The 16,890-nt window shown below is 37.4% G+C and overlaps 1 protein-coding gene and 1 pseudogene across 1 annotated transcript; both read left to right on the top strand.

Annotated features, from left to right (window-relative positions):
* Positions 1 to 1,654: 1,654 nt before the first annotated feature.
* Positions 1,655 to 13,191, top strand: LOC129898754 (protease Do-like 10, mitochondrial). Its single transcript, XM_055973416.1, has 8 exons — positions 1,655 to 2,300; positions 3,308 to 3,553; positions 5,508 to 5,703; positions 9,068 to 9,327; positions 9,908 to 10,035; positions 11,716 to 11,919; positions 12,621 to 12,671; positions 12,786 to 13,191. The coding sequence occupies exons 1-8, from the start codon at positions 1,835 to 1,837 to the stop codon at positions 13,026 to 13,028; spliced, it is 1,794 nt and encodes a 597-aa protein (XP_055829391.1). The 5' UTR covers positions 1,655 to 1,834; the 3' UTR covers positions 13,029 to 13,191.
* Positions 13,192 to 13,813: 622 nt separating this feature from the next.
* Positions 13,814 to 16,154, top strand: LOC129886179 (L-ascorbate oxidase homolog; annotated as a pseudogene).
* Positions 16,155 to 16,890: the final 736 nt, after the last annotated feature.

The following is a 16,890-nucleotide window of genomic DNA, read 5'->3' as shown; positions in this document are numbered from 1 at the left end:
ATGTCAAGAGATGGAAATAAAGGCGTAGCCGGAGGGGTTTTCAACCTTCAATTAAAATTTCAAGAATGAGTACGAAAGAAAAATACTTCATCCGATCCATATTATTTGTCTTTTAAGATTTTCTCACGATTTGGTAGTCTTTTCAAAAGAAAGAACCGACCACATCGAAAATTTACGTTGATAGCCTCAACACACACTAATTAGAACTTAGTGCAACAAAATATGTTCAAAGCAAATTAAATTTATTTACCAGTCATAGTCATTCTTTCCAATTTCAGTATTCATCAAGTAATCCAATCCCACTTGACCTTTCTTGCTAGAAGCCATTCTATATAGTGCATAATTCCCTGCAAGAAGACAACAACAACAATAGCTTCATCTCAATCCCGATCAAGTTGGGATCGACTAAATGAATTCTTATTTCTCCATAAAGACCTAAAATTGCAAAACAAAAAGTAAAGTCATACTACCATTTGCCTCAAATTCATCAGAGACAGGGAGAAGAAGGCTAGCTAGATCATTCTTTTCACGCTTATACATATTCGTAAACAAAAGAAGATCTTCATCTTTATTCATGTTTCGTAATTCTCACTACCAAAAATTTCAACGATCGAACTACCAAAAGAAAATACAATGGACTAGAAATCGAAGCTCGAAATGATTCATTTTTGGACTCAAAAGCAAGTCTTTTCTAACAAGTATATATTTTTATTTCTTGTTATTTTCTTATGGCAATCTTTAAAGACAATTCCAAAATTAAAATAGTACTTATTATAATTATTAAATGGTGAATGTTGCTATTTGGCCGGCTGATAAAAAGGAAATGTTCCAAACAGAAAATAATAAGAAGAGGAAATTAACACTTGTTAAGAATTCTTTTGTACATTTGGCATCAGTTTGTTTGTTGCAGGCCCTGTTGAGTTCACTACTTGGACAATTCTTGTTTGGCAATATCCAATATTTCATTATTTTCAAATATTAAAGTTTGCTAGGAGGAAAATGAGTCGAGAATTTATCGGAAATAGTTTTTTTATTTCATAAAAGTAGAAATAAAGCATGCATATATCCTATCATCTTCACATGACTCCACATGTGAAGTTACACGGGGTATAGCATCGTCGATGTTGTTGGTAGGAGGACAACAATTATACTCAGTTCAAAACAAGTTACATGAGGTGGTATAAATTTTAACCGATCATGTTACTATTTTATTTACATTGACATTATATTATCAGTCCCAAGTCCGGATAAAAGACAAGGACCAAAGTAGTTTGTCAATCAACTTAAAACTAACCAATTTCATAATTCTCACACATGAACAATTCATAGAGTAAAACTCCAGAAAAGATATTCCAGTCTGTCAAGTTATTTCTTATCTACTCATGAATTCAATATTCGAAAAATTGCCTCATTTAAAATTTCTCTAAATCTATACTTACTTTTAACTTCATGAAGTATTTTGGTCGTTTGTAGGACAACCCTGCCTTCTCTGATGCATTCTAACACGTGCAATTTCTTTTCCGTCAGTCGATTACTAGGTTCTTTCTCATCTCTGAGTGCCTAAAAAATCCACTGTAAGCCTTTCCTTGTAATCTCGCCCTTCACATTTAAGGGGAAGTTCAAATTCATAAATATTAGTACAAATATTTTAGTTAGGAGTATTTTAATTTTCCTTTTTTTATTTCTTTTAAGTCCTCTTATTTCATGAAGGGTTTTAGAATCTCTAAACCCTTTCCCCCTTTGCGCGCGCTCTCTAACGACACCGGCGTAATAGGCCGTTAAAAGGCTAATTTGAGCTCCGGTAAACGTTACCGGAAATACGCCGGTTACGACGATGTTACGAATAGGTTCAAATCTCCGAGCAGCGCGAAGGCTCTTAAACAGACAGCTCCACTTTCAATGCCCTATCGTTGCCAGAGATTCTGCAATCGCCGGTATAGAGACCGTACATCACCGGAGATTCATACCGTTCAATTATAGTAGCAGTTTTGGGAATACATCTGCTTCGGCCTCATTTTTTTCCACTTTGAGTTCAAATAGTTCGATTTATAGTGCACCTAATACTGAGAGAGCTGAGGAAAATGATGGTGTTGGATCCATTGTATCAGTCACTGGAAGTGCTGGAGTTGCTCTATCGGAGGTAGAACGGGCGGCGCCACGCTTATCTGATGGAATGATGGATGCTTATTTAGCAATTGAGCTAGCATTGGATTCTGTAGTTAAGATATTCACTGTTTCCAGCAGTCCTAATTACTTCCTTCCATGGCAGAACAAGTCTCAGCGCGAAACGACGGGCTCTGGTAATCTTTCTCTTACATTTCTTTTCCAGAAAGTCATTCTCTATATGCTTCTATTTTTCAACTTGGCATTGTATATTGTGAGATTTCTATAGACTACTGAAAGTAAAGTTCACTTCTTGGTGACAATATTGACACTTTATTTACTATTTTTTTAAAATTGGGGTAGGGGAAGGGGAAACGGGAAACTGGGGCAGGTGATTACAAGGTAGGGAATCAAACTCCTCACCAACAAGGTGAAAGTTTAGATAGCCAATCAACTGAGCTACTCAGATTCCCTGCTCTTCATTAACTTAAGGAAGCCTTGTAAAAAGACTCTTTTATGAAGTTCTTAGTCATATACATAAATAGTTTGCCATTAACCCAATGGTTGCAAGAAATTAGAGATTATCCCAAGGGTTGCAAGAATTGAGATTCGTTTGCGACGAAGAGGCATTAGTCTAGTGAGATATATGAGACATGTTCATGAGAGTCTGATTAGTGTTTTGCGAAAGGATGGAACGATTCTCCAGATTCATTGGGTTCATGATTGGGAATGGAAAACAATTTGTTTCTTATTGGCATGATATTTGTCATGGAGGACTCTTAACTAGTTTAGGATTGAAGCATGAGCAGTGGCAGATTCAGAATGTAACCAACAGGTTCACAAGTACCCAATAACTTTTGGCCAAACTCTGTATTTGTATTTTAAATCCACTAATATTTGATTGTAAACCTAGTTATTATTGTATATTAACTCGAGATGCTGCAAGAACCCATAAAATTCAAATCCTGGATAAGCCTCGGAGCATGACATATTTGATATTGTAGCTCCAAGGTTTCTAGTTGGTTGGATACCTGAACTTCCACCTTGTTATTGGCGGTTCAATTCCCCTCCCTTCCCTCTGTGTATGATAACTCTTTTTTGAAAAAGAAAGAGAATGCAACGGTCACAGCAAGTGTACTGGCCTACTAAAATTTTTAAGAGAAGACAAAGCTTCTTTTTGAATTTTGCATTCTTAATATTATAGGTTTTGTTATTCCGGGAAAGAGAATCCTGACAAATGCTCATGTTGTGGCTGATCATACATTTGTACTTGTAAGAAAGCATGGTTCTCCATCCAAGTATAGAGCAACAGTTCAGGCCGTTGGTCATGAATGCGACTTGGCTATTCTGGTGGTAGAAAGTGAAGAATTCTGGGAGGGCATGAACTCTTTGGAGCTGGGTGATGTTCCATTTCTCCAAGAAGCTGTGTCTGTTGTTGGTTATCCTCAAGGTAATTATTTTTCTTCTAATTGATTCAACATGAAATGTAAACCTCACACTTGATTCGAACTCTGAGGCCTTCTTTTGTTTTCCTATTGTTTGTGTGATATATAGTGTTCATGTTTAGCAATGTGATGTTATACCTCTTAAAAAAACTGACTATTGAATATCACAACTCACAAACAGGCTCTTTCCGTTCATGTTTTCTCACAAAATGAACTGCACCTCAATCCAAATTAATTGGGGTCAGCATTAGGAATCAACAAAAAAACCACCACCAACAACATACCCGGTGTAATCCCACAAGTGGGGTCAGCAATAGGAATCCAAAGTTTAAATAAATGCATGTTGCTTCTCTTTCTACTGAGGAAATTGGGCTCCCTTCAGCTTAGTTTTTTCCACATCATTAACAATTTCCTTCCATTTATCGAATCCTATAAAAAATAGGAGCCTCTTTTCTGGTGGAGAAAAAACAATCTTACTACTTAAGAGATGCTTAATATACTCGAGAAATGACTTTACATCCCAAAGGTTGCATCCATGGCTATGATAAGCATTAAATTATAATATTTGTTGTGTTCTGTCTGATATAACATGCAATGTAGTAAAACTTGATTGCTCCCCTTGATCTCGTATTGTCAAAGGAGGAAATGAGGAAAGGTAATGCTTCGGGAGGAAGTGGCTAGGGATAAATATGTAAACTACTTATATGCTATGTTGCTCGGACCCAGCACTTTTGCCGCCGTACCCGTGTCGACACGACACCGACACGGTTTTGGGTACGGAATTCGTGTCAGATCCGGTCAATAGATATCGGACACTTTGACCGAAATTCATAACCACATTAAAGAAAAATTTTGAGATTATGATTTCTCAAGATAACAAAAAGTAGAGATTTGAAGACATGGGATGGCATACCTTCAATATTATGTAGAAAATTTAACTAGTTTCTCTATCTCTGTTTCAGATGTCTTCAACATTGTTTGCTTAGTAGAGTGGTCGACTTGCCTTGCGTGTATGCAGCAGGTGGGAAGGGCTCGAATAAGTCCATAATTTTTCCTATTTCGATTTTCATGGTTGCTGGGAAGAAGAGAGTTTAAAGAAATTGGGGAAGATGACTGGGTCAACCAGCTAGGGAAGATGACTCAGTTTCTTTTTATTCTTTCGAGAGTTTGTTGTTTTTGGCTTTTGGGTGTGCATTTTGAAACACTGGTATAATGAAGAGGTGGATAGTCACGCGCACATTATTTACAATATTATGTCATCTAAATTTTGTCTCTTATTTAAAAAAAAAACCACTAATGACCTGCATATACCCAATTGAACTTTTAAATTGAATCACATGTTTGGTACAAACTACATGTAAGTGCTTCCGCAAAAAGCTCTCATAATCTAGGCATATTCTTGTAGCTATATTATTAGAATTTTGAATTATTTGCCGAATCCCCGCACCCGTATCCGTACCCAGATCCGTACCGACGAATCTTAAAATCATGCCGAGTCCGACCTCTAGATCCATACCCGTGTCCGACACCCGCACCCGAGTCCGAGCAACATAGCTTATATGGAGTGCTGAGTAACAATCTGAAAAGACATTTTCTTTTCAAATAAGTTCTCATTTTTAAAGAGTGCACCATTTTCCCGGATTCTATATCCTTTTAGAGAGCTCATACGACCAGTGAACAAAATAGGTCCAGAAGATTGAAGAGAGAGGGAACTTCTACGATGTATTTTTGTTCTCTCTGGTGTCAACTGGGTGGAATGCTGGTTATTTGTCGCTTGCATATACTAGATTTTCATCTTCAATAGTACAACTCCTTCTGAATCTTAGTTGATGGCTAGTTATATTTTTGATTCCTTCACAGTACTATGTTTTTTCTTTCTTTACTTAATTGGATGCCCTAAATACCTGCATCTGATGAGTTCTCTACTAAATATCATTCTGATAATTCACTTTTTTGTAGGGGGAGACAATATATCTGTCACAAAAGGTGTCGTCTCAAGGGTTGAACCTACGCAATATGTACATGGGGCTAGTCAACTATTGGCAATACAAATTGATGCGGCTATAAATCCAGGGAATAGTGGAGGACCAGCAATCATGGGTGACAAAGTTGCTGGAGTTGCTTTCCAAAACCTTTCGGGTGCAGAGAATATTGGGTAAATTAGAAATTTTTGGTCACTTTGTTTCTCCATAACTACTGTGAAGACCTAGTTCCACTGCTTCATTTATTGCTTGCTCTACTATATATTATTTAGTGAAATATTGATGGGGAATATATAATATCCACTCGAATTGTCACATATCAAAGTAACTCTTTTTTTGGTTAAAATAACACTCAGCTCCTATTTGCAATCATGCTTTAACCTTTCCTTTGTAATTGTAACTTTTTATGATTCAGTCACAAATTTTCATATCAGCTGGCTTGTTATACATAAAATGAAAAAAAAAAGAAGAGGGAACAACCTTTGGCTCCTGCCCTCCCTGCTGCCCTCCTATGGGGAAAAAAAGGAAACTGGAAGTAAATTAACTGGGTTCTGACTTTTATTTCCTTGACCTGAACCTGAGTGCATGTTATTCTTCTTTAACATGTATTCTCCTGCAACCCTTATCTCCCTGTTTTTCATTTTTCTCATCCACTTGTCCTAGTTTCTCTCTCATTTTATTCTTCATCTTTTGATTCACTTTTTTAATTGGTAAATAAACTGGTCTTTAATTTTCTGAAATATGCAGTCCTTGTTCCTGCCGTTACAAATATGAAGCTTGACTTGTAGCCCTTTGTCTCTAGTATCAAGATATTATTCTCTTAGTTGTGACATACAGTTGATAATGAGATTTGCTTGATGACATTTGATAATTTTAGCAACATTTGTTTAGCATATGGGAACACTTAGTAGCTCTCATGCTGCAACCAATCAAATCTGAACTGATCCGTCTTGATTAAACAATCTACTTTGGAGAAAGAACTTTTGTAATTAGAAAAAAAAATTTACAGTCTTCTAGGTTGAGTTGGTGGTTGCAACTCGTGCTTTCCAAAAAGGGAAAACCACTTGATTACCTTTTGTAGCATGGTAGCCAAGACGCAATTAGATTACTTACTCCTCAGGAAGGGTGACAGAGGCCTTTGCAAGGATTGCAAGGTCATTCTGAGTGAGAATCTTACTACCCAACACAAGCTTTTGGTTATGGACTTGGAGATTAAGAGGGATAGGCGGAAGAAGACCTTATATGACCGACCGAGGATTAGGTAGGGTGGTTTGACCCCTGTCCTTGCTCGCGAGATGGGGGAAAAGTTGATTGGTATGGGGGCCTAGACTAATAGCGGGGATGTGAGCAACATGTGGGATATGACAGCTAAGTGCATTAGGGAAGCAGCTACAGTGCGCAGACGAGGAAGAGAAGCGGACGCTTAAGGAGGTATATAAGACGACGAAGACAGAAGCTAAGGTAGTGGTCACGAATGCTAAGACGACAACGTTTGAACGCTTATATGTCGAGTTGGGGGACAAAGGTGGGGATAAGAAATTTTATAGGCTTGCAAAAGCGAGAGAGAGAAAGGCTCATGATTTGGATCAAGTGAAGTGCATCAAGGATGAGGACGGCAAGGTGTTGGTGACGGAGACCTCCATTAAGCAAAGATGGTAAACTTATTTCCACAAACTTTTAAACGAAGATGGGGACAGAGACATTGTGCTGGGTGATTTGGCGCAGCCTGATAGACTACGGGACTTTGGGTACTGTAGATGTATTAGGATTGAGGAGGTTAGACGCGCTATTAGCAGGATGAGAAGGGGAAGAACGACTGGTCCCGATGAGATCTCAGTGGATTTTTGGAAGAGCACAGACAAGGAAGGTGCAGAGTGTTTGACTAGGTTGTTCAATGCTTAAGACGGCAAAAATGCCCGACGAATGAAGGTGGAGTACAATGGTTCCTTTGTACAAGAACAAGGGCGATATTCAAAACTGTAATAAATACAGGAGTATCAAATTGCTAAGACACACTATGAAGGTCTGGAAAAGAGTGGTGGAGGTGAGGGTGAGGAAGTGGGTGTCTATTTTTGAGAATCAATTTGGATTCATACTAGGACGTTCGACTACTGAAGCCATCTACCTTATGCGGAGATTGATGGAGAAGTATAGGGAAAGAAAGAGGGATCTTCATATGGTGTTCGTTGATCTTGAAAAAGCGTATTTCAAAGTCCCGAGGAACGTTCTCCGGAGGTGTTTGGAGGCTAAGGGTGTCCCGATGGTGTATATTAGGGCGATAAAGGACATGTATGATGGAGCTAAGACTCTGGTATGAACGGTGTGAGGAGACTCGGAGCACTTTTCAGTGGAGATGGGGATACACTAGGGATCAGTCTTTAGTCTTTTCCTATTTGCCTTGGTGATGGATGAGTTGACGCAATCTATTCAGGAGGAGGTTTCTTGGTGTATATTATTTGCAGACGACATAGTATTAGTTGATGAGACGCGGGACAAAGTTAATGCTAGGTTGGAGGTTTGGAGACAGACTCTGGATCCAAAGGATTCAGGTTGAGCAAGACCAAAACAGAGTATTTGGAGTGCAAATTCGGTGGTGTGGTAAATGAAGCAGACGAAGAAGTGAGGCTTGCCACACAACCTATTCCCAAGAGAGAAAACTTTAAGTATCTTGGGTCCGTAATCCAGGGTAGTGGGGACATTGACAGTGATGTCACACACCGCATTAGGGTAGCATGGATGAAATGGAGGCTTGCATCTGGAGTCTTGTGCGATAAGAAGGTACCGCCCAAACTTAAAGGGAAGTTTTACAGAGTGATGGTGAGACCGTCCCTATTGTATGGGGTGGAATGCTGTCCAGTCAAGAACTCTCATGTTCAAAAGATGAATGTTACGGCGATGAGGATGTTGAGATGGATGTGTGTTCATACTAGGAGCGACAGGATTAGAATGAGATTATTCGAGAAAAGGTAGGAGTGGCCCCTGTGGCGGACAAGATGAAGGAAGCGAGGCTGAGATGGTTTGGACATGTGTGAAGGAGGTGCGTTGACGCCCCAGTGAGGAGGTGCGAGAGGATTGATGTAAGGGGGAATCGGAGGGTAGAGGTAGGCTGAAGAAGTATTGGGGAGAAGTGATTAGACAAGATTTGGCACAACTCCATATTACCGAGGACTTGACCCTAGATAAGGAGTGGAGGACACGTATTAGGGTAGAAGATTGGTAGGGGGAGGGAATTAGTGGAGGATCTGCGTTTTGTGTGTGTAGTGTGTCTTATTATCACTTTTTTTGCTGTGAGTTGTTTCTTCATTATAGACTTTCCTATTAATTGCTATGTTGTAGTTATTGTTTATTATATTGTTACTTGGGTTTGAGGCACTTGAGCCGAGGGTCTTTTGGAAACAACCTCTCTACCTCCTCAAGGCAGTGGTAAGGTCTGCGTACACTCTATCCTCCCCAGACCCTACTTAGTGGGATTCCACTGGGTTGTTGTTGTTGTTGTAGGTTGACCTTACAAGTTCCATATCTGGTTGGATTTTGCAGCTACATTATTCCTGTTCCTGTGATAAAACATTTTATAGCTGGCGTAGAAGAACGTGGTGAATACGTTGGGTTTTGCTCACTGGGCTTGTCATGCCAACCTACTGAAAATGCACAAATTCGAGAATACTTCCAAATGCAGTCCAAAATGACAGGTGTACTTGTTAGCCGAATCAACCCACTTTCTGATGCCTTTAGAGTATTAAAGAAAGATGATATAATCCTCTCATTTGATGGTATCCCCATAGCAAGTGATGGAACAGGTAGAATTCTTTGACTGCTCTTGCTCCTCTCTTTGTTGTGATTCTTATATGCAATAGTAAATTTGTATAATTCTTCTCCACACTGGAGAGCTCCCGTCTTCATCACAGTTACTGTAAGTTACCAGACTGGAGAGTTCTTTCTTTTTTTCACATTTTATAGCACATGCTTCTCTTCTTGGTTTAAATGTTTTTTGAGGTAAAATGATGGGTTTGGATGAAACGTGGATGTGATTCTCACCATTGGCTCTTTTAAGCAGGGTAGCATCAACCTAAAAGCATTCATCTTTTGTTAGCTTGCAACTGAGAGTAACTTTAGTGACCTCCCTTTGGAAGATGGAAATCCTAGAGTCTAGGGTCTTTTCATGTTGAGTTTTCTCTTGTATGAGGGTAGTCGTAATTATACCAGAATCACATAAGTGGCGTGCAGGATATAAGAATTATTAAGCTTCATCTAAAAAAAAGGATATAAGAATTGTTTAAGGCTGGGATAACTTATTTTGTTCTAGAAAAGTTTACCCTTCTGCATCCTTACTTTCTATCAGCTGAAGTTCCGACTTCTGAGATTGCTTATGATTTGCAGTTCCTTTCCGAAACAGAGAGAGAATCACATTTGACCATCTTGTATCTATGAAGAAACCAAATGAAACTGCTGAACTTAAAGTCTTGAGGAATGGTGAAGTGCATGACTTCAAGATCACACTTCATCCTGTAAGTCATTTGTATTGAACCTTCAATTTTAATTGTTGTTTCAAATGTGGATATCTCGCAGTGGTTTTTCAGACTTCTGCTCATATCCTCGGTGCATTTTGGCCAAACAAATAGTTTTCAATTACTGCACCTACAATTAAGAGAACGGTGGTTAATGACTTATTACTATGATGCTCTAGTAGAAGGAAATTCTTCATTTTCACAAGTTATAATGTGTAAGTTCAACAATTCAACCATTCTTACTTAGGTATCTAGAATTTCTCATCCAGTATCCTTTTGTCAGCTGGAAAACTTTCAATCTGATCTGACAAATAGAAAAAACAGAAAAGGTGAAAGGGGCCTTGATCAGATTTGTTTGTCTTTTATTGTTTTGTGCATCTTCCATATGTATTTAGGGTGTGAAACTATGGTTGAACTTCGAGGCCTCTTTCACCTTTTTTCTTTTTCTACTTTCATCAGAGATCAGCTTATTCTGCTACTTTGATTTGCTTTTTCCTTCTCTATCTTCTTCACAATGTATCTTTCATCTTCGTAGAGTGTGAGCCCTTCCTTTTGCTATTTCTATTTCTGTGATTCTCTTTTACTTTCACTTGTTATCAACATTTCATTTCTCATATTCATGTCTATTGTATATGTCGTCTTCTATTCCCTAATTCTTGATTTTGAAGGTAATCATTTGAACAGTTACTAAAGCAACTAAACATGAAATTAAATAGTGCAAGTGAATTCCTTTTTGGTATTGATTAAGTGAGAAGTGAACTAATTTTGCAATTGATGATTTGCTCTGTGTTTAATTAAGTTAGGATGAATATTCTTGTTATGTTTATTGTATGTTGAAATTAGTGATGTTAACTGCAATTTCAATGGTACAAGTACTAAATTCTATAATTAATATTGGTACTTTTTTTAAAGAAAGGTAACAACTTGTATATATATCAAAAGGCGGCATTTGGGTAGTGCTTTAACGGTTAATTACAAAATCATATAAGAGCCTAAAGGAGACTATCCAGAGCTACCTAACTGTGTCATTACAATTTGCCTATTAAATCTATCAAATCCCCCATGTTCCCCCAAAGATTATGTTTACACCAAAAGTAGAAAAGACTAATACACTTCATCCCAAGTTTGTGGATGGAGATACTTGTGTATTCAAAAGTCCTTGTGTTTCTCTCTGTCCAAACTGTCCACCATATGCAGGCTGGTCTCAATTGCCACCAATTTTCTCGTCCCTTTCTTTTGCCCGTCTCCCTCTAGTTGCTGACATTGTGCTACATTTTGAAGTAGTGTGTGCTTCCTTCTAGTTTCTCACTTATATTTTTTCTTGTTCCCATTTTTGTTTCTAAAACACCAAGAGGTTATTTTGTTTGCCGCAGGCTCTGCATAACTAATATAGTTAATGGTTAAAAACCCACCTAAACTGTCACTTTTTCGCGAGTCTCATAGAGTTGATGTTCCCTTCGTTTTGGTAGAAGTATTTTGGTATGCGATTGGACCGATGTTAATTTTTGCTTTGTCACTCTTGGAAATCTGGTGCGTAGAAGTAGGGTGTTGAGAAGACGACTGTACCTTTTGCTAAGCATTAAAGTGAACATTTTTAAATTTGTATGATTGTAAATCCAAAGGTTTCTTTGGTGTTAAATGATTCTCTACTGTATCTAACTACTACTAAATATTATGCAGTTGCAGCCACTTGTTCCAGTTCATCAATTTGACAAGCTTCCGAGTTATTTCATTTTTGCTGGTCTCGTCTTTATTCCATTGACTCAACCATTCCTTCACGAGTATGGAGAAGAATGGTATAATACCTCACCCCGTCGGTTGTGTGAACGAGCACTTCGGGAACTACCTAAGAAACCTGGCGAACAATTCATCATCCTTTCACAGGTATCTGAGTTTCTTAGCCTTCTGTCAAGTGGAAAACTAGAATAATATATCTCTTATAAAATAGAAAAACAGGAGAGAAAAAAGAGGCCATGAAACTCCATTATAATTTTACATACTAAATACATGCTGAGGACACGCAAAACCGGTGTATCCAAATGGGTAGACTTGTGAATGTGATTAGGATATTTGCTGCTTGATGACCTTTTGTGAGTCTCTGCACTTTTAATGTTGGATTGTTAAATCCGCACCTGCCTGACATAACCTTATTTCTGGCACGATAAAGTCCCTTAAACTATCATATGGAACAATTCATCCACTCACTTCCCAACTCTCTACCTGATCATTTCTGGTATAAGTCATTCAACCTCTCTCCCTGTATAGATAATGTCAAGCAATCTCATATGCTCAGAAATATTTCACATGCACCGAGCCCACAGTCCTTTCGACCTGATGCATGTTCAAACCCATAAATATTTTAAGGCATGTCTTACCTTGGCCAATCTATTTCATTTGGCTACCTTCATATATAGCAAACTATATTTGCATTTGTTTTTTTCAGTTGGTGGTGCTTTCTTTAACGTTTGCTTTTCAACCTAATAATCTAATCTTTTACATAGAGACGAAGCTCTGATTTTCCTCAAGATTGTAATCATACATCAATGCAATATATGCTACTAACATGACCTTTCGTAATTAATTAGGTGTTGATGGATGATATTAATGCTGGTTATGAGCGCCTTGCTGAGTTACAGGTAAAACACTCGTTGCTTCTGTTGCTTCATTCTCTTCTTAAGAAAGACAGCATAATGGCTCCTTTTAATCTTCCTCCTCTTTGTTTCTGGGGAAATATTGGACCATTTGTACAGGTGAAGAAGGTTAATGGCGTAGAAGTTCTGAATCTGAAACATTTACGTCAACTTGTGGAAGATGGTAACCAAAAGAATGTGAGATTTGATTTGGATGATGAGAGGGTGATTGTTTTGAACTATGAATCGGCAAGAATAGCCACATCGCGTATATTGAAACGCCATAGGATACCTCACGCCATGTCTATCGACCTTACTGATGATCAAAATGCAGCTGAACTTCAGTCGGCTTGCTCAATCTAATTTTGTATTACCTTTCTATAATGGTGTCGTTTAGTGTTATAGAGGACGATTGTTATGGAGAGGTCGGATTGTATTCCTCCTCACAATTCTTTCCAAAATTTTATTATTTGTATACCTTTGTGCTTTATTTGAAATAATGTATTCTTATTTTATGTAGTCATTACTTGTATAGTTGTATTGAAGAGAACAAAAATAAGTTAACCATTTTACTTAATTGATTTGGAGAAAAGGAAAAGGAATGGAAATTATAAAATTCAACTTGCATTACTCTTCTATTATGGGAGTTCATATTTTGGTTGAGTCGTTTTTTCCTAAAAATAAATTAAATCAATTAAGTCGATTTTTAAAATATTGAAATCAAATAGTATCACTAAGTAGTTTTTTTAATCTTTTTTTTTTAAACAAGTCGATTTTTATTAGTTTGATTGATTTAACGATTTTTCTTTAATACGTGACATATACTATCAGAGATATATTCCATCGATTATGTTCTAGCATAACACTACCAACTAATTACTCTTTAATAAAACAAAGTATTTTATTATTATTATCTTTGTTGGTTATAACAGGAATCTTTTTTTGTTTTTGAATCATACAGAGATTAAAGGAGGACAAAACAACAAGAGAAAATAAAGACCAAAAGAAAAACGTTATTTGCGGGCAACACTAAGAAAATTTGAATGGCTATTACCTTTGGAACTTACAATATAAATAGATCAAATTCACTATCAAAACATCAATATCCATTCTATATGTTCTAATAATTGTTTCATTTTTTTCTCTCAGTTCTCTTTTTGTTTTTTTCGATTCGATCAAAACAAAGTTTTAAAGAATTGAAAAACCATAAGAAACAAGATAGAAAAAAGTAAAATAAAATAAAATGAATATTAGGCTGGGGTGTGTGCTAGCAATTGTGCTAGCAATAACCTGCACCATCTCGGTGAATGGAGAGGATCCTTATCTGTTCCACGAATGAAAAGTTACTTACGGTACCCTTTCTCCTCTCGACATGCCCCAAAAAGTCATTTTAATCAATGGTCAATTCCCCGGACCTAGAATTAATAGAACATCCAACAACAACATTATTGTCAACGTGTTTAACCAATTGGACGAACCACTCCTTTTTACATGGAGTGGAATCCAACAAAGGAAAAACTCATGGCAAGAAGGAACCCTTGGCAACAATTGTCCAATCCCCCCGGAACTAATTTCACCTATCGTTTCCAGGTCAAGGATCAAATCGGTAGCTACTACTACTACCCTACTACTAGCTTGCACCTAGCTGCTGGTGGTTTTGGTGGTATTAGTGTCTTGAGTCGCGCGTTGATCCCTGTCCCATTTGAGACCCTGAGGCTGATCACATGGTCCTTGTAGGCGATTGGTATACCAAGAGCCACACCGAATTGAAGAGCTTGTTGGATAGTGGACGCGCTCTTGGAAGGCCATAAGGCGTGGTTATCAATGGTAAGAGCGGAAAAGGTGATGGTAAGGATGAGCCAATGTTCACTGTGACCCCCGGAAAGACGTACAGGTTTAGGATTTGTAATGTTGGGTTGAAGGATTCTATCAATGTTAGGATGCAAGGCCACACCTTGAAACTCATTGAGATCGAAGGTTCACATACCGTACAAAACGCGTATGAATCCCTAGACATCCACTTGGGACAATGCTTCTCCGTTTTGGTAACTACTAATCAGGAACCTAAGGACTATTTTCTCGTGGCATCCACGAGGTTCACTAAGGAGCCACACGTGGCCACTGCCACTATCCATTATGCCAATGGTAAGGGCCCCGCCTCACCCCAGTTGCCTAAGGCACCCGAAGGGTGGGCATGGTCCCTCAACCAGGTCCATTCGTTCCGTTGGAATTTGACAGCTAGTGCAACTAGACCTAACCCTCAGGGATCTTACCACTACGGACAAATCAACATCACCCGAACCATCAAGCTAGTAACATCAGCCGGCAAAGTTGACGGTAAGCTCCGTTACGCCTTGAACGGTGTGTCCCACGTGGACCCCACTACACCAATTAAGTTGGCGGAGTATTATGGGACAAGGTGTTCAAGTATGACTTGATCAAGGATGAATATGAACCAAGTACAGGAAAAGATGGACAAGACAAAATCACACTTGCACCTAATGTGGTCAATGCCACTTACCGCAACTTTGTTGAGATCATTATTGAGAACCATGGCAAAAGTGTTCAATCTTGGCATTTGTCAGGATACTCATTCTTTGCTGTCGGGTAAGTATCTATTTATTTTTCATCAAATTCATAATTATATGATCTAACTTTTTATTCTCAACGGCAGAATCAGGAATTTGCAATAAGGGGATTGAAAATCACTAGAATATCACATTGGGATTTGAACCTATGATCTAAAATGATTTCTGCACCCTCATTTTGCCACACTATGACCTAAAACTATTTCTGAACCCTTTTTGCCACACTATACTTAAAAAAATTTGTTCAATTAAGAGAATTCAATAACTTATATATAATCACAAAAATTCCTTTTTTCCCCTCTATTTCACATAGTAAATAGATCCAGGATTTGAATATTATAGGTTCTAAAGTTTATAATATGTACCACATACTTAGGAGATTTCTCAACAAATATCTAGGGTTTTGAATCAAAATTACTGAATTCTGATGAATTTGTACTTTCCATGCTAGCTCCCCCTAGAAGTAGTATATGATTTTTTAACGAATGAAATTCAATTGAACCCCTTTCCCTTCAACCTATATAAGTTTATTACCATGTTTATTCGCGACATACCATAATAGCAAGTCGATCTATATTTTTTACACCGTCAATACAGAATTGAACCAGGGAGGTGGACCTCAGAGAAGAGAAAGAACTACAACTTGCTTGATGCTGTTAGTAGGAACACAATCCAAGTTTACCCAAAATCTTTTGCAGCCATAATGACTACACTTGACAATGCTGGATTATGGAATTTAAGATCTAATTCATTGGAGAGAAATTATTTGGGACATCAATTATATTTTAGTGTCCTTTCTCCAAATAAATCAATTAAAGATGAGTACAACATGCCTGATAATGATCTATTGTGTGGTATAGTTAAGGATATGCCTAAACCTACTCCTTACAAAGCTAATTAAATTTTTTTAAAAAAATATTATTTGGAAAAAAAATATTATTTTGTGAATTTTATACATTTTTGAGCAAAGAAAAAAAGCAAGGAGGAAATCAAGTCTTGGGAAAAATTCTCCACAGGCAAAAAGGGGGCCAAACTTTTTCACCAAGTGGAACAGATTATTTTTTTTGTGTGTGTGTGTGTTTGTAATTATTTTTTTTTTTGAAAATATAAAAGTAATTAGTCTTGATCAATGAATGTATTAATTGTTTTCTTAATGCGTTCGTGTATAAATAAAGAATTTTGTCTTAATATTTTTTGGGTGCATTTTCACTTTCTCTTCTTTGTTTTCTTTTAGAAAAAAATAAACATTGAATTCGGCCGGCTATTTAGTAAAAAAACTCTCTTTATCTTCTTCTTGTTCTAATTGCTAAGATATTCAGAAGTGAATTCAACTGGCTATTTAGATATTTTTTTTAAAAAAAAATCATTTATTTCAACACGTATAGCTCTTATTTTCCTTGACATTTTATACTTCCAATTTTTTATAACATTTTATTAATATTGATTTTCACCTTTTTTATTTAACAAATTAAACTTATAGAAAGAAAGTTTTATCTTTTTATTGTGTGAAAACAATACTTATATTATATATATTATAACAGTAGTAGTGTTACGAGTGATCCATAGGTTCCAAAGGCAGAAAGGGATGATCACTAGCGATGGTAGTTGTGAGTGTTGATTGGGGGCCGTGGTTGATG

Source organism: Solanum dulcamara, chromosome 1 (genome assembly GCF_947179165.1).
Source record: "Solanum dulcamara chromosome 1, daSolDulc1.2, whole genome shotgun sequence".
Classification (NCBI taxonomy): domain Eukaryota; kingdom Viridiplantae; phylum Streptophyta; class Magnoliopsida; order Solanales; family Solanaceae; genus Solanum; species Solanum dulcamara.
Note: the sequence above shows the minus strand (reverse complement) of the source record. Positions and strands in the feature narration are given on the sequence as shown.